The sequence below is a fragment of the Lepidothrix coronata genome, unplaced genomic scaffold, assembly GCF_001604755.1.
Source record: "Lepidothrix coronata isolate B3197 unplaced genomic scaffold, Lepidothrix_coronata-1.0 Scaffold59, whole genome shotgun sequence".
In the NCBI taxonomy this organism is placed as follows: Eukaryota; Metazoa; Chordata; class Aves; order Passeriformes; family Pipridae; genus Lepidothrix; species Lepidothrix coronata.
In genome coordinates, this window is record NW_016690239.1 from 2036425 (window position 1) to 2055099 (window position 18675).

The window sequence follows — 18675 nt, forward strand, 5'->3', positions numbered from 1 at the left end:
TTTTGAATATAAAAACTTTTCTTCCTAAACTTTTCATGTTGTAAAAGTTTTTCTAACATTATATTTGATACTTATCAGAACAAAAAAAACCCCGTAAATATCAGTTTGCAGAGGATTAGAAATTTGAGTTCTTTAGATTTTGCATCAAAACTACTGAATATAAATACAGGCCATTGCACATGCTATTTATTTTAGCAAATTAGTGTATCAGACTAGCATGGATTTGGCAGACTATTTGTGTATGTCTTTTGTTTAGAAGTGAGCTCTGTGGTCTTGTTGGCAAAAGACATGATTTTGGAGGTATTTCTTATCTTAAATTCTACATAACCCAAAGGCATGTAGAAATTTTATATATTCCTTTCTTGAAATAACCCTCTCATCATTAATCTTCCTTTGAGTTGTTTCCTCTTCAATCTGTCCTCCATTAGACCTCTGTGCTGTGTCCTACTACATGCACATCCCAACTCCACACCACAGCAGGTAATGTAGAATCTCAAAATCTGAAAGCCACAAGATTTCTATAATTATCAGTATCCCCCAAAGAATTGAAATGTTGGGGGGTTGGGGAATTTGAGGGGTTTGTTTGTTTGAGGGGGGTTATTTTTTTGTTTTGTGGTTTGTTCTGTTTTGTTTAATTTATTTTATTGCTTTGACTTCTAAATAATGCCCACAGATTGAGTGGAAATTAAATCCTGATCTAGTCCAAGAACAAAAATTCTCCATGGATGTCGCACACCTTTGGGGTTCTCAGTGGGGTGGAAACTTATTCAAGTCTGCAATCATATTGTGTTACTCAGTTATTAGTATAGAAACATGTGAGTATTGGCATTATAAGATAGAAATACAGAAGCAGAGATTTGTGTTTCTTCTATGAAGAAGATACTGGTTGCAGGCAAAACAAAAAGAAAGTGGTTAGTGCTAGTTTGGAATGGAATCAGTGGAAAGCTGATTACTGTCACAGCTGGTGCTCAGATCAAACTGTGTATGCCATGAGAGCAAGCATTTAATCTCTAGCTTTTTACTTTAAACATGTGAAAAGCCATAGAAGTTTGTCAACAGAGAAAGGTCAGAGAGAAAAAGTAAATATCTCAAAAAATTTATTTATTTTATTGAAATTTATGCATAATCTAAAAAATTTATTGTTTTGCTAGTAACTCCAGTGTACGTGTACTGTAATAATAGCACAGATTGAGAGTGTTTTTTAATTTTTTTTAGATTTTAGACTGAAAATTAATTTTTTTTTCCTTGATGCAGATCCAATCTACCTGGTGAATTTTAGAAAACTTCGATTTAGGAATTACTGACACCTTCCATTATGTGTCCCATAGTAATTTCATTCATTTAATAACAAGAGGTGGTCAAAAATGTTCTGGGTTCTGAATTCAGGAATTTACCAGGGAAAGTTTTCTTCTTGGATAAAGACTAGTTGTCAAAATGCATCGTGCAGAGATTAGGCATAAAGCTCAAAAGAAAGCCAGGACAAAGCAAAACAAACAAACAAAAAGCATTAGTCAGATCTCTACTAAAACCACAGTTTGTACCACAGAAATACTTTTCTTCATGACTTAGAGATTTATGCAGACAGAATTTCCTGTGGACTTCACACAGCAGTTAGGTTGTACAGTAGTGTGCTAATACTGTTTTATATCAACTAATGTAGTGGATTTTATTATTAGTTGCTTTTAACAAGAAAATCATATAACTGTTTTCCAGTTATAGATGTTCTACTGGGCCATCCCTTTTCTTGCTGTCAGTTTTAGTGAAGGTTACATTATCTCACCTATTTAATCCAAAACAAACATATTAGCACCAATGGGATGTATATATTACTTTTTTACAGATCCCGACACCATCTGGTTGAGTGCTAATACCAATGAATAAAAAATGATTTCTGAGTTTTCTGTAGTGAACTAAAATCTTGTGATCCTGGAAGGTTTTAAATACCTAGGAAATATTAAAGATTATACTCTTTCAAACAGACTTTCTACAGGTTTAATTGGACCTGCAAAACTAAATATAGACAAAAATCTAATAATTTCACTTTCATGTCTTCATTGTTTTCAGTGTCTCCATGTGCTCTTAACATTCTTTGCCTCAGCACTGATAACTTAATGTCATTGTCTTGAATTGCAAAGTATTTAGCAGTTAGATCCATTTGTTTGACTGTTCCCTCTGTAATGTGTTAAAATATTATGTGTTAAAAAATTAATTCCATCATTTTAAAACTGGTGGATGAATGAAAGTTGATTATGCTTTGTGATATCTTTTTACGGGTTTTCTTTGGGGTTTTGCAGCCTACAGTCTCAACATTTTAAGTTAATATGCCCTCCTCTTCTTCACAAATATTATATGGGAAAATTCAGTTTCTCTACCATCTGTGCTCTGTATTTGTTTACTTATTTAGCAACTCAGTAGTAAAGTTACATGCCTTTGAAGATGAAAGCTTGTAGAGGTCACACAGATGCAAGTTTATAGCCTACAGTATGAATCAGGCTTCTTCTGGTAGTTTTTTAACAGTGAGAAAAAGAAATACAGCGGATAATAACCACCATGTTACTTTTTGTTTCAGCCATTAAAGATTGTTTCAATGGTTCTTTGTTGTGTGCATCAACTAATCAATGCATAGCAGTCTCCCAGCGTTGTGATGGAATTGCAGACTGCATTGATTTCAGCCTTGATGAGTCCAGCTGTTCAGGTACTTAGTTTTGCTTAAAAATATAATTTGAAATAAAGAAAGTATAGCTATTTTCTACTGAATCTTTAGGCAGTCCTCAAACTTGACCGAGTTTCCTCTTCTAAAACTCTATCAAATTATATCAGGCATGAGTCTTCCTGATGAAAGTATGACACAGATGAAAGAGGGAAAAAAAGATAAAAATAATATGCTTAACATCTTCACAAGAGATATTTCTTAAGGTATAAACGCATCGTTAAAAAAAAACCCAAAAACTTTACAACCCAATGTAGTATACTATTAGGCACTCCCTTAATTTTAGCCAGTTGAGTAACCCACTTATTAATCCATATTTTTGATTTAATAGGATTGTTTGGGTTTTGTTTGTTTGTTTATTTCAAGTGTATTGCAAATCCATGTTGGAAGACAAACAAAATAGCATTTGTTTTAGCACAATGAACTTGCCACAATGTTCAGGTTTGGTTTGCAATAGTTAAATGGTGGAGAAAGATAAGTACAGGGCAATAATACATATTAAATCTGAATTTATTTTTATTAATAAAATCTAACAAAAATGTAGATAATTATGTAAATAATTAAATCTAGGTTCAAAGCATCCCATTCAATGACACAAAGTTTCTGCAGTTCTTTCCCAAGACAGTTACAAACACTGGGCCAGTTCTATGTTAACAGTACTCCCCTAGCTTTGCTGAAGATGCTTTAGAATTTTACAATTTTAAGAGTTATATGATAAAGTTCACAATGTATGCTATGTATTGCAAAAATATAATTTGGGTCTTATTTTATATATTTTTATTATTTGAAAATAGAGTCAGTTGTAAAAGCTCCATTTCTGGAGTCAGATGAAGATCTGATTTGAGAAAAATTTGAAGCCTGCTCAAGTGAAGCATCAGGATTTCTATAAGAGCAAGAGCACGCTATTGCTTATAATGTACTCTTGACTTCACACTTATATCACTGAGACCGGGTCTAAAAGAAGAAGTTTTGGAAGTGTTAAGCACCAAAATGACAGATGTGAATATTCTGCCATTTTGAAAATTAGACAATGACAAACATAAAAACAGAGGAAAATTATAATCCTTATTTTTATGTTTGCAGTTTGTCCTGAAGAATACTGCAAAAATGGAGGAAGATGCATCATCAAAGGTGACATCCCATTATGCCAGTAAGTTTCATTGGTGATTGACTTGTGTTTGAGGTTGGATAAACTTGCTGTTAAAAGAGAAGTTTTGCTCCCCAGAGACAGAAATGACATTCAATAGAAGTGTATTTCTTAAATTGTCTTCATGTCTACACTATTTTTATTTACATTTAGCGAGTTAAATCACATTTTGAGAAGAATATTATTTATCAGATAGAATTTTCTGTAACTTTCATATGTCATTGCGTGAGACAACCTGTTGGCCTGACACCCCGTTTTCTGTGTCTCGTGTTTCACATCAACATTTAACAACACATGCTTCTGTGCCTTATATGCAGCAGATGTTTTGTACCTCAGAGAAGATTTTACAGCATGCCACATACTCATCTTTACCTTTTTGGCATGTGTTTGGAAAAAGAAAATAATGTTTTTCCACTTATTCCAAAAAAAAAGGTTTAAACATATGCTTACATTTTTTTTGGAAATGCTCTATGCTGTAAAAGAAATAATGTATGCAATTCTGATGTAGAAAGTACAAGTCATTAGAGGGTGTCTCAGGCTATCTGAAGGGATTCATTTACACAAGCTATCACTCTGTTTCCCATTGGGAAATTACAGGAGACTTTTGAAGTGCAAAGAAAGAAATGGTATGCATTATCATGCTTTTGTCTTTCACATGCTTCAGTGGATCTTGCCAAAGAGTTTGCCAAATTAATAAAGAACTCACTGTTTTATCAGAGTATCTATCTTAGTCAAGACTAGACATTAAGGTTTGTCTCCCAGTTGCTAGAAAATGCACATTAATAAGCCTGCTTTGTCTTTCAAGACACGTTTATCCTTTACTTGTTGAAGAAATATAATAAATAACCTAATCAGAAAATATAGGCACTTTCATACAGGGTACTTTGATTTGGCTTTCAGAAAACACTGTTAATTACCTGTAGATTTCCCAAAGAATCTCCTCTATTATAGAACAGAGAATAGTCTCTGCAAGAAGCTTAGAATTTCATTAAGGTGGCTGTTTCAAAACTTCTTGGAACCCATAAAGAGAGAAAAGGGACAAAAACAATAGAGAAGTATTGCAGATGAAATAGAATGAAAAGTCAGCAGAAAATAAAGGGATTTGGAGCAGGGAGTTTACAATTTGTAGATTAAGTCATTGATCAAAAAGAAAATTGCTTGTAGGGACAAAGCACTGCAGGAGTAATTGAGATTTTAAGCATACAAGAGAATTATAAGATTTGAACTGATGTTCAGACTTGCAAGAGAAAGGAAACCAAACTAGCAAGTCTTCTTTATACACAGAAATAAAAGACAGTTGGAATAAAAACAGTAAATTAAACTAGTAAATAAGGTACTTTCCCTCAGCATTCAATAAGAAACATGATATTTAACTCTGATGCAATGCATAGGCAATCAGAGAAAAGGGACAGAAATTAAAATGACCTAACTGATGGGCTAACATAACTCCAAGAGTCATATGTGTTTGTGTTGGGGAAATATGTCATCTCTGTTCAAGAATACCTGAAAAGCAGTGCATGTTGTAATAGTCAGAGGCTTCCTGAAAACTCTGCCAGCAAGAAAAGTGACTGGAAAGTAGCAAATGGAGAAGAAAAAGGGTAACCAGATCAACAGTCTGATATCAATACCATTCAAGGCTTTATAATTACTCATACATATAATAACAACAGGAGAGGTAACCATTTCTGAGATAAATTTCAGCATGATTTTTTTGAAATCCCGCTTGTCAACACCATGAAAAAGAAAAAAAAAAGAATAAAAATGTACATAAAATAAAAACTGTAGAAGTATACCAGTTTTCATTTCCTAGGGAAATTTTCATTTTCACATATGTGCACTAATGTAGCTTAAATATGCAAGGTAAATATTTAGGGCGTCAACCTGGCTTTCTTTCAGTAGTAAGTAACTAAGAAGGATGGAAGGTGAGTAGCGGGCGAAAGGTGAGCTCTGACATCCCTCTATGAAGAGAGGAGACCATGTGGAAAAGGGAACAGTGGATACAAGTCTAAATAAAGTTCCAGTATATATTGGAGTGAGTAACAGAGTTGGTGTATCAGATTACTGTAATTTCTGTTCATACTACTGAGAAAAGTTTCTCTTAGCTGGTGCATAATGATTGCACTAATATCAGTGAGAGGTCACAATATTTAATGTGACTGATTGATATACTCGTGGATGTTCTCATTGAGAGTTTGTTGTGAACAAATGCAGAGAAAGGATGCTTTGTGGTTGATGGTTAGCTTCCTATTTTAATGAAACAGCTTGATTGTTAGCCTGGTCCTCCTTGGTATTTCAATTTTTAAGTTTGAAACCCACTTGCATTTGCTTCTCCTATTTGACCAGAAGGCTACTTAGGGTGCACATCAAACACGGTTATCTTGGTTTTACTATTTCGTGGGTATTTTCTTTGTTGGCCAGACTAGATGGGGCTTTAGTCTGAAATTCTATGGCCACTCTCATTTGACAAAATGTGACTCCTTCGGTCCTAAGTGAGGTCCCTTCTGTAGTCATGCAGTCAAGTGCCTGGTGCTGGCAATCAGCTACTATGATTGCACATGCAAATCATGATCATTTGAGCAAAGATGACTAGAATTTTTGCAATTTCAATCCTCTGATTTCAAAATCATTCCTTTGATTATATGTATACTTTCCCCAACTGTTTTTCTAGTGGTTTTTTGTGTTCATTTTGTTTTTGTTTCAAAGTAGACCACAGACCTCTGGAAACATAGGAGAGGAATATAGATGAGAACAAGCAAGCTGGGAAAAATATGTTTGTAACACACTGAAATGGAATGGTGAGGCTTCAAAGACTGTACTAGTGTTGAAAAATAGAACCATTGAGAAAAAAAAAATATTTTACCAGACTGTTAATAATTTTCATTCTCATCCGACTGAACAAGAATAATACAAAACATGCACATTTAAAATATACTAAACTTCACATATAATAAATATCAGATCATTGTCAAATCAGCAAGTGGTTTGGGCTGGAAGGGACCTGCAACGTTCATCTAGTTCAAACCCTCTGGAATGAGCAGGGACATTTTCAACTAAATCAGGTTGCTCAGAACCCCTTCTTGAATCTACCACATCTCTGGGAAACCTGTTCCAGCACTTCACTATGTTCATTGTAAAAAATGTCTTCTATCTAGTCTGAATCTCCTCTTCTTTACTTTAAAACCACTATCCCTGGTCCTACTGCTGCAGGCCTTGCTAAAAATAGAATGGAATGGAATGGAGTTTATGTTGAAAAAGACATAATACAATGCTTGACTTTCCTTTTATTTTATACAAATATTTTCAGTGTAATATACCAAATTTCAGAGCAGTTACACTGACTAGTAGTTAAGAGTATAATATGAGTGATCTTATTAATGTTTGAATCATGAGAAGGTTCTATCCTTTAGCACAAAAAAAGTAATTACATTCACTGGCCTGTAATTAAACAGTCGTGTTAAAATTTAGAAATACATCTTCATTAAACAGTTTTAAAATTAATTGAATACATACCATCTAACTAACTGAGCTCTGGAGATTAGAATTACAAGGAGTCATTATACATAGATAATTAATTTTGGTTGGTTTTGTTAGTTGTATATCTGCATGCTGATTTGGCCCAAAAAATAGAAACTTATTTTGTTTGTTTCCTTTATTTGACAAAAGCAAAGATTATTTTCCCTCTATGTTTAAGAAAAATAATTGATTTTACAGGGTAGTAGTTAATTCAGAGGAGAGGAAATTTTGCTTATTCTTCTTAGAAAAGCTAAAAGTTTTGTGGTTCTCTATTTTTTGCTTCTTTCCTTTTCACTTTTAAAATGAGCTTATTATTATAACAGAGAAAAACTATTTTAAATTGCAAAAAAAGTATTTTTTTCCTCAGTATTACAATAGCAAACAGTATTCCACAAAATAAAATAAAATAAAAAAATAAATAAAATAAAGAAATTTTCTAGTAGTGAAGACATTTTTTCAGAATATGATTTTGTCTTCAAAATATTGACTTCTGGTAAGTACAATAAATTTTGGAAAAGGAACCCTGGAAAGTGGCATGCAGCTTTAAATAATGCCTTGGTAGACTGATACTTTTTCCATTTGAGTATCACATGTGGCAAAGGAGAGAAATTCTCATCCTCACTGGACAATATCTTCCAGCAAGAAATGTAGTTGTTTGAGTTTTTTCTAAATATATTTTACTTTGGATGTACTCTTGCCTGTACTGTTTTACTGTTTTTTGAGGACTGATGGTGATAGTTATCTTTAAAAACTAAAAGTGGGGGGATTATTTTAATATCACGCAGGATGTCATGAAAATGGAGTGCTAATGATATTCCAAACTTACAAGATAAAATGCTTGGAAGCCTCTAGACTGTAATTTGATGGAAATACAAAGTCAAGAGACTGACAGTATAGAAACAATTCATAAGTAAAGTGAGTTTATAATGGGAGAAGATGGTAGTTTCCATTTCAGCTGTTTGTCCTGCTGCTCTCAGAAATTCCCACTTTAGTTAAAGAGAAGATTGCTGACACAGTAGTTGCTGAAGCACAGCAGATTATTAACTGTTCGAACAAAGCAAATTGAAAGAAACAAAGCAAAAAAATTTGTACTGATTTCACTTCTTTCCTAATAATGTCCTTTTAGATTTATTGAACAAGTGGAAATAGGATAAAGCTATATCTAGCCTATATACTTACCCAAGAAAGTTGTGGTCACGAAAACCAATTCTACATACAGGAAGAATGAAACAAGGATGTAGCCATGAATAAACAAAAGCCATGATGAGTAGTCAAAGAGATAAAACATTGAATCAAATGCTACGCTAAGATTTGCCTTCTGGAAAACAAGGACATATATATATATATATATATATATATATACATATATATATATAGCTACCATAGAAAATTTTTTTACATATCTTTCCATTACCCAAGTGCCATCTGGAAAGTGACGTTGAAGTAAATAAAATAACAAATTCAGGTTGCCTGAGTTGGGTAAAATCGAATATGGGAAGATGGGTTAATATGTCTACTCTCCAGAATAAATTAAACACAATTTACCCTGAAAGAAAAATACAGTATATTGGCAGAAATGCATTTTAAAGAGTTGCTTACTGGAAACTCTTTTCTAAAGTTTCTATTTCATATGTTATTTTTTTGTTTGCGCTTTATCCCTTCTTATTAAAAAAGGTTGCATGAAATCAAGGTACCTGATACAAAAATACTGTTGCTTTTTGGTTTTTTGTGTTTCTAACTTCATAGCCTTCTCCAAAGGAAAATCCCATAGGGATTATTGTGCAGTGCAGCAGAGACTTAGATTCATAAATCTTAGCATTTTGTTCATTTTGTAATAGTTGGAAGGAAGCAATTTTTGCTTTTGCTGCTGACTGCCTACTCACAGGATGTTCAGTGATCATTTCAGAACACAAAAAAATAGGAAAAAAAAATCTAGAATCCACCAGATCCTTCATATAATAGAATTCAGGTAATCATGTTCCTTCATGTAGAAAGAATATGTCAAATTTGTCTAATAAGTTTGGTTTTTTCTTTTTTTATTTTCCCCACTTATACCAAACTACTTCAGTTTGGCCAAATCAGCTTTACCTAGTGAGAACCTTGCTATTGAGCAAAGTATCAATTATTTCTTTACAAATGGATTCACTGGTTATCATTTTGTATTTAGAAGCAGTTTACTTCGAGCTTTGCTTTTTTCTTCCTCTTTGAAGATAATAGTATAATCCTGAGGTCAGCTCTTTATCACACTGAAGCCAGCTGCTTCATGCAGTTTGCAACTCCTAGAAATTATGAAAAAACCCGAGTGACATTTATCTTGGTCAAACCTAATTCAATACATAGGGCGATTTGCCACCTTCTCCAATGAGGTAGCAGAATCCTGTGAAGTTCTCTTGGGAATGGTCTGAATCAGTTGATTGTTGAATCAAAAGATTCCTGGGGGAATCTGTCTTTTTCATTTTTTTTATTATAAAACTAAAACAAGGTTGTCTCTATGTAAGTGTTAAAGTTTGACTGTAATTGAAAGTCAGGTGATATAGTCAATTAAACAAATATGTCTGAACAGACCCAAAGCTTGGTTCTACAACAAATGTTTCTGATAATTTTTTTTTTGAATTCTTGATTCAAATGTAAATCAGACTTTCTCATTTAACTCTTGGGTTTTGATCTCTTTTTGTACAGAAAACTAAAGCTCAGGATATCTTTAAACCTGGAAGCAAGCTAAGTAGCTTATAGTCTTTCTCTGTTCTCCTGAGGTGAAATATTACTGTAACAAACGGATAAAGTCTCTCTTGAATGACCCATTGCTAGAATCTGAAGAGCACTCACAATGAAAGGGCTTATTTTAAATATAGCCCACTGGTCATTTTGGAAAGCAACTGTGAACTAGTTGTTTTCAAATTGTCTCTTAATGATATGTGGGGATGTTTTTGCCTGTTACTGGTAACACATCAGTAAGGAATTTCTGGGACAGTTTCTAAATCAAAGAGCTTTATGAACAGTTTGTACAACCTTTTCTTGCAAAATTTTGGAGTTGAGAGGTGTTAACACAGCTTTGGGAATAAAAGTAGCTGTGGATTTCATTATAAAATCTGGGTTTGGTACTTTATCAACATTATTGCAACTCTCAAGATCAGAGGGAGAATTATATTTTGTGTCTGAACAAAATAATTGATGTTTTAATATGAAGATACTATCATCTTATTGAGAAGGGCATAATTTAGTAGAAACAATGAAAATTACTTGGATATATGAGAAAAATAAAGCAAAAATATTTCTCCTCGGTTGTATCAGCAATGCTTAAGGTGCTGAAAGCATTCGACTTCTCTGATAAATATCCTATATTTCTCTTTTGATTTTCAATATACTCTTTAAAAAGACTCAAAGTGAAATGAGATAACTACAAGGTGTAGGAAACTACTGCTGGATTTTTATTATTACTAAGTGCGGTGCACTGTACCTCAGAATTACTTATACAAAACTTTAAGCATTATTACATTTAAAATTCAGGAGATGGGTTTGTGTACAGTGAGGAGAAGCTTAGGATCTGGAAAGTGTATGTGTAGGAGAGGATGCTTGTTGAGTGATAATATGAGATTTTTATATGGGAGAATGTTAATTAATGTTGGATGTTGGATGTTTGCCAAAGTACTGAGGGTTCCCCAAAGAGTTACTCCTACTAACACCAAATGCTCAAGAGTAGCAAGCATACATAGAAAGTTTTAAACCACGACTTTTTTTTCTCTTTTTTTCTAAACAGGAAAGAATAGCAGTAAAATAATAAATACTTTTCAAAAGAGAGAAGAAAGGGAACAACTGAGGAAGTATAAACAAAAGCATTGCAAAGATGCTTGTGCTACAGCCATTTCTTCTTCACATTCATGTGGCTGTCTTTTGTCCACAGAAATTTAAAAACATCTTTGGGTATATCTATTTATAGGCACATAAATTACTCTACAATTTTTGGATTATATTAAATCAAACAATAATTTACACAGTCTGGGTTCAGATTGTCTTACTTAGCTTGAGTAACAGTCTTCTTTCAGACTCAGTCTTCTTGGATTTAAATGAAAGTCAGAGACAGCACTTGCTGTAAAAGCCAGTATTCTCATCCCCAAAAGTTACACCTGCATGTTTGCATATCAAAACTTAATTGAATGACAGTTAGCTCTCCATTAAAGCCCTCTCTGTAGGAGGCATCTGGAGGCTGCTGATTGGATGCACCTAATACAATACAAAATTTATCATAAAACTTGTAAACATGACTTTTGGAAAACATATATATCATGAAGTGTGTTGATAGGAGTTTTGAATGAGAAATACTGTGATGCAGATAAGTCTCTTCTGATGGCAGGAAAGATGAGGATGGTAGAGGTCTGTATTTGAGAATTTCTGCTATTGTGTAAGCTGTGTAGAAAAGACATATATCTTGTATTCTGTCCTAACCACACCCTGGTATGTGGCCTACTCAGTCTGACCCACTAAACACACTGGTGACACAATGTTCTCAAGCTATCTTGCTTGTTTGCAATTTTCCCTCTTGTTCAGTCAATGTGAATTTAAGTCTCCAAGAATTATACCCTTTGTGCTGTTGCTAGGTGGCTAAGGGATTTCCCAAAAGCAGCAAATTCTACTAAATGAAGAACTTTTGAACTTTTCTTGCCAGCTTTTGCAGTGTTGACTGACCTGGAAAGCTCCATGCATTTTAATTTTAATCACACACACAAACATAGAGGATTTTTCTCAATGCCTGGAAGGATCTTTTCATGTTTGCTATTGCTCTAATCAGCTACTAGGCTACATCTCTAAGCAGGAAGCAGTAACTGTGTGCTATTCCCACACAGACACTTGTACGCCCTTTAGGAAAAAAGTACACATACCTTTAAACTAAAATAATTATGTCTGCACCTGGTCTGAAAGTTGCGTTTTCACTGTACAGAAATATTTCTCATTCAAAAATATGTACTGGATTGTAAGATAGATATGAACTGTGAAATGTCCTTTAACGTGTGTTAAGTTAATGTGGCTCATGCAAGAGTTACAGTAGGGATGTCAACACCGGAGTTGCTTCAGTAATAAACCTCTCTGGTGGGTGCTGAATGCCCACCAAAGCCACTCTATCACTCCCCTCCTCATCTGGACAGAAAGAGAAAATAAAATGAAAAGTTTGTACACTGAGGTAAGGACAGAGAGAGGTGACTGAGCAATTGCTATCACAGGCAAATCAGATTCAGCTTGGGGAAATCAGTATAATTTATTGCCAATCAAATCAGAGTAGGGTAATGAGAAATAAAACTAAATCTTAAAATATCTTCCCCCCTTCTTCCCAAACTCAACTTCACTCCATGATAACCAGCGACAGGACAAGAAGACATAGTCTCAAGCTACAACAGGGGAAGTTTAGGTTGGGTATTAGGAAGAAATTCTTCACAGAAGGGGTGATTAGATATTGGAATGTGCTGCCCAGGTGAATTCACCATCCCTGGAGATGTTTAAGGAAAGACTGGACATGGCACTTATTGCCACGGTCTATCTGACATGGTGGTGTTTGGTCATAGGTTGGACTTCATGACCTCAGAGATCTTTTCCAACCTAATTGATTCTGTGATTCCTTACTTTTCCACCTCCTCCCCTCCAGCAGTACAGGGGGATGGGAAATGAGGGTTGTGTTAAGTTCATCACAAGTGCTGCCACCATTGCTTATGTACTCGACCTGGGCCAGGATTGGGTCAATCTTGCAGCTGGCTGGCACTGGTTTTGCTAAATGTGAGGGAAGGTTCTGGCAACTTTTTGTAGAAACCACCTCTGTAGTCCCACCCAGATGCTACAAAAACCTTGCTATGCAAACCCAGTAGCACATCAGTCATCAAATTAGGCTTCAGAATTCAGTAAATTGCAGGAGGTTGAGATTTTGTTTGTTTGTTTTAAATGATGGAGGTGAAAAAGGGTTGGATTTAAATTAATTGTGTATTGGGTTTGTGTGACCAGGTTTTGGTAGTGGGGAGGGGGGCTGCAAGGGTGGCTTCTGTGAGAAGCTGCTATGAGCTTTCCCCATGTCCGAGACAACCAATGCCAGCTGGATTCAAGACAGACCCGCTGATGTCCAAGACCAAGCCAATCAGAGAAGTTAGTAACATCTCTGTGATAACATATTTAAGAAGGGAAAATAAATTATTGCATGGATGTAATTCACTCAGAGAAGAGAGGAGTGAGAATATTTTGGAAGAGCAACTCTGCAGACACCAGGCCAGTGGAAAAGGAGAGGGAGGAGGTGCTCCAGGCACCAGAGCTGAGGTTCCCCTGCAGCCCGTGGTGCAGACCATGGTGAGGCAGCTGTACCCCTGCAGCCCATGGAGGACCACGAGGGTGTAGAGATCCCCCTGCAGCCTGTGGAGGAGACCCACGCCAAAGCAGTTGGGTGTCCAAAAGAGGGCTGTTATGCTGTGGGAGTCCTGTGCTGGAGCAGGCTCCAGGCAGGGACCTGCTGACCCATGGAGAAAGGAGTCCATGCTGGAGCAGGTTTCCTGATAGGGCCTGTGAACCCCTGGGGGAACAGGTTGAAGTAGTCTGTGCCTGAAGGACTGCACTCCATGGAAATGGACCCAGGTTGGAGCACTTTGCAAAGAACCGTAGCACGTGGAAAGGACCAATACTGGAGAAGTTTGTGGAGAACTCTTTCAACAGAGTGGTAGGGATCCCACACTGGGGCAGAAGAAAGACTCCTCTCCCTGACCAGTGTCAGAAACAATTCATGATGAACTGACTGTAACCTCCATTCCTCATCTCCCTGTGCCACTGGAGAGAGAGAAGGTGGAACACAGGAAGGAGGGAGGAGTGTGGGGAAGGTGTTTTTAAGATTTGGTTTACTTCTCATTATCCTGCCCTGATTTTTATTGGTAATAAATTCAATTAATTTCCCCAAGTCAAGTCTGTTTTGCCCATGACAGTAATTATAAGTGATCTCTCACTGCCCTTATCTCAACTCATGAGCCTTTTGTTATATTTTCTCTCCCCTGTCCAGTTGCAGAGGGGAGAGATAGAATGGCTTTGGTGGCACCTGGCATCCAGCCAGAGTCAACCCACCAAAAAATTGTTTCCCTAAGGATGAGAAAACTAACTGACCAGGATATGTGATATTTTATGTGCAGTATCTGTGCTTTTATATCAGCAGACTAGATGACAAATTATCATACGGCTTCCTAGCTGTGCTGAAATAAACCGTGCCTTAACTCACCCTCTGGGCAGCCACATGAAAGCCAAAACCATGCTGATTCTCTCTTTGTTCAGATGGAAAGAATTGTTAACAAGCCCAAACTGGCTTCTCCATTTTTATCTCTAGTTCTGTATGTACTTAGGGCACCTTGGCAGCTGTATAAATTCCTTGGGTGGATTTCAGGTATCAACTGTGTATAAACACATGCATTGCACTAGGCTAACCCTTAACAAGTGCCTTTGTTAGAAAAGAAAAGAAAATAGTATTGGAATCAACAATACCTGACAATGGCTTCTTTAATGTAAGTGCTAGGTGAGATTATACAGTAAGGATTGTCTAAATTCTAACATTAAATGTGCTTAAGCTCTAGGTCATTAACTTAGTATATTAGAAAATTGTTTTCATTGCTTCATGAGTTATTTCCACTTAGAACTTTCCAATTTCATACTTTAATGTTTTTGGCATTCATCCTTATTAACTAATGTATTTTCCACTGATGAAATGCCTGCTCAACTGAGTTTGGTGGCAAAAGCTGGGCAAATAAAAAAAAATTGCTTAGGCTTACAAAAGTCAGCTAACAACAAGTTGACTACATACAGTTATATGGAGCTTGTATTATGCAGTCCTTGCATGCTTGAGTTTCCTATGCAAGCTACTGAAACTGCAGCTTTGCATCACTAGGAGCTGAACAAAACATTTTTAAAGCAGTGCTACTTAGAGATGAATATTCCAATGCTTGTTTTTTACAGAGCAGAATTCCAGTTTACAAATAATTTTTTCACCTATGGTAACTTTCAGATTTTAAGTACTCTTTCGTAATCCACTGATTTTTATCAGGTAAATTAAAGTGCATGATTTGATCTATATTGTAGTCCATCAAAAAAATTTAAAAATTTAAAACACAGGAGTTATTAACAGACTTCAATAGGTGGGAAAAAAGCACTTTTATTTGCTTTGCTTTTCTTTATCTCTTCTGTAAATTAATATTTTATTAATGTGGACTTTTTTGGGACTTAGGAAAATGGAAGAAAGAGCTAAAACTTTTTAATATTTTAGTATGTGAAAAATATTGTGTTTACAAAGTCATAGAAATTCATGAAGACTACCTTCTTGTCTCTTTTGCTTCTGGAGTTGAAGGTGAAACAATTTGGCAGAATACATTTTGAGAGGCTACGCAGCAGCTACTCATTATTGTAGTTCTAGTGTTTTAATAGGTCTTATCAAATTTTTCTCCATTTGTCGTGGCTTCCCTTATGTTATCAGTAAAGTCTATCACTATGTTGGTTACTTTTTGTAATGAAATCAGCAAAAAAGCCACAGACTGAGAATGTTTTAGTTAATGGTAGTAGCTGAGAATTTCTGATGGATCATAAGATAGTAAAGAAAAGCTAAAAATTAACATACAGCTGTGTAGTCAACAATATAAACTGGATTATAGCAGTATAGCAAGTATTCTTCATTTAGCATTCATATCTATACATATATATGTAGATAATTCTTCTAAAGCTATCTTTCTAATACCTTTCTAATACTATCTGTGCTACTACAGATAGTGAGATACAAGTCTCTGTAAAAAAAGAAGTTGTTGATATACCTGATGCTTTATTCTGAACTACAAAAACCATACTGCTACAGAAACTACATTTCAAGATGGGTCTATGCAACACAACTGTGCATTTAAATATCATGTAGAAGTTGATATATTATCAAATCACTCTTTCTTAGCTTTTTAAAATTATATATTTACTTCTATCGTCATTGAAATATATCAGACATTAAGGCCAAAGTAAGATTTTAATAGGTGTCATAATGGGACCACAACAACCGACCTTACATTATTTTATTTCTCTCTATGTTTTATATGGTTGAACCACTGTGTATATGAAAAAGACGGTGAAACACTAATCAACTTTCTCTGTGTAGTCTTACACCTCCTACAAGGTCAATGTCACTTGAATTTTAGTCTTATGAAAAAGTCCTCCATAAAACCTTTTCCTTAATCATCCTGAACTACTCTGAAATTCTACACTCTGAACTTCCCTTATATCTATAGATAGGTTGCATCTGTACCTTGCACATTCTTTCCCCTGCTTCCCAAACATTGCCACACGAAAAAAAACCATGTAGCATTAGTGAAACAGGAAGCACAGAGTAACTGTAAAAGACATTTTTTTTAGTGGTTTAAAAAATGATTGCAGCTAAGTATCCAGAGCAGTGCCAAGTATGCGCATTCCTCATGAACAGTTTCACTCTTCTGCAACAAAGAACCCGCATGGAAATATTTTTTTTTGCTCTTGTTATTTTTAGGGCAGTTCAAGCAGCAGTTTCAGACACAGATTTATGAAGCCTGGCAGTCCTGAGAATAATTGTACAAGTCTGGAATTGAGGATTTTTGAGCTTAAGATGTGCAGCTCCCCTAACATAAGGTCTTCCAAAGCATACAAGCAATTTTAAAGCTCATATCTCACCTACTTTCAAAAGGTTTTTGATGAAATGTTGCTAAATTATTAATAAAGTTTATCCTTTTCATTTGTGGGTTACTTCTTCATCATTAACAAGCTTCTGATAGTGCTGTCTCTCCTTCAGCATTTTTGGTGTGCCTTTTTCAAGCTCTTTTTGAGAGGGACCCTTTGGATTTTTGATAAGCTTTGATGAAAAGGGACCCAGATATAATAACAACCACAGGATCTGCAATAGTAAATTTTAAGTACGTAAGCAGGAGTTAAGTTTCTACATGTTCTTAGAGACCTGAGAAGCCAGAAAAAACATTTTTGAAGAAAAAAAAAACGCTAAAAACCTGTTGTATAGACGTGGAAGCATAATATGAGTCTTTGCAGAATTCTTGGATTTTCTTATTTTCTCATTTCAAAAAGCTGAAAACCAAATCAATAAACAGTACATTTTTTTTGCTATTTATTTTTTAGTGTTACTGAAGCTCCTGGAAGACTAGTCAGAACAAGGCAATGATAGATGTACATAACTGTTTGATGAATAGATTCTGCTGGACTTTAGTTGTGAAGTATCGGACTCCAATTAAGAGTGATCAGTAAATACTATTTTCAGTATATACCAAGGCAAAACTGGAATGATTTGTTCCACCTGGAATCAATGCTCAGCTTTCAATCAGGCTTTTATCTTTTTGTTGATAATGTCACATATTATATGCAGGAATAAATCAGATATCCTAAATAACAATCAATATCTGTCCATCTTTAATCTCTATTCACTTCTTTTATGGAAACACTGGCTTATGTGTTCATTTCAGCTTCCTTAGAATGACTGCAAACTAAATTCTTTGTAGGAAAATAACAACGATATTAATAGAAATTCCACATCTGGATCTAGGATAGAGCCTACATATCTGTTATCAATGAATGTATCAAGATTCATTTGTATGTTCCAAAGCATGCAAGGGTAACATAGGAATTGATGGAGATACATTAGCTCTCTAAACAGTGCCAATCTTTCCAAATAATTACTCTAAGCTTACAGCCAGTTCAGGCAAACCACAATTATATGCAGATCATAAGGAATGGAAGGATTATTTGCCTTTCCATCCACATTCACTTTGAAATCCTGTGTTTATGAAATGTCATGAGAAAAACACTGCATTTGCTAACCTGCCTTATGATTAGCTAAGCTGGAGTTTAGGTCCCACAGAACAGCTTTCTTCCACTGCATGGTTACCACAAAATAAGCACATCTGCTGTAACTTTAAAATTGTGGATCCAGTAATGCTTTCCCGTCCACCACAGATATGGCACACAGGACATTTCTCCAATTCTTGGCTCTTGATTCCCAGTGAAGTCACCACCCACAAAGTATTGTCTGTGCAAGTCAGACTTTGGCAGCAGGCTCAAGAGCAAAGGCTCAGACTCAAACCATAAGAGATATGTCAGCAAACAGTTTAACTTCCTTTTTGCTGTGTGGGTGACCAGAGCAACAGGAAGGCTGCTTTTATTGAATCCTCATGGAAAGTAAGTTCTCAAAGTCTCTTTCTTGAGGAAGAAATAAAAGAAGAGTTGGAATGGAACTGCTTAGGGACAAGCTCAGGAAAACATAATTAACCTCAAAGGTAAATAAAATTACATAAAA

The 18675-nt window shown here is 35.3% G+C and overlaps 1 protein-coding gene across 1 annotated transcript in view; it reads left to right on the top strand.

Annotated features, from left to right (window-relative positions):
• MALRD1 (MAM and LDL receptor class A domain containing 1) overlaps positions 1-18675 on the top strand; it is a 241736-nt gene that overhangs the window by 194155 nt on the left and 28906 nt on the right. Inside the window, exons 35-36 of the mRNA XM_017817063.1 lie at positions 2570-2695; positions 3794-3860. Coding sequence (XP_017672552.1) covers positions 2570-2695; positions 3794-3860 — 193 coding nt within the window. The remainder of the gene's footprint in view (positions 1-2569; positions 2696-3793; positions 3861-18675) is intronic.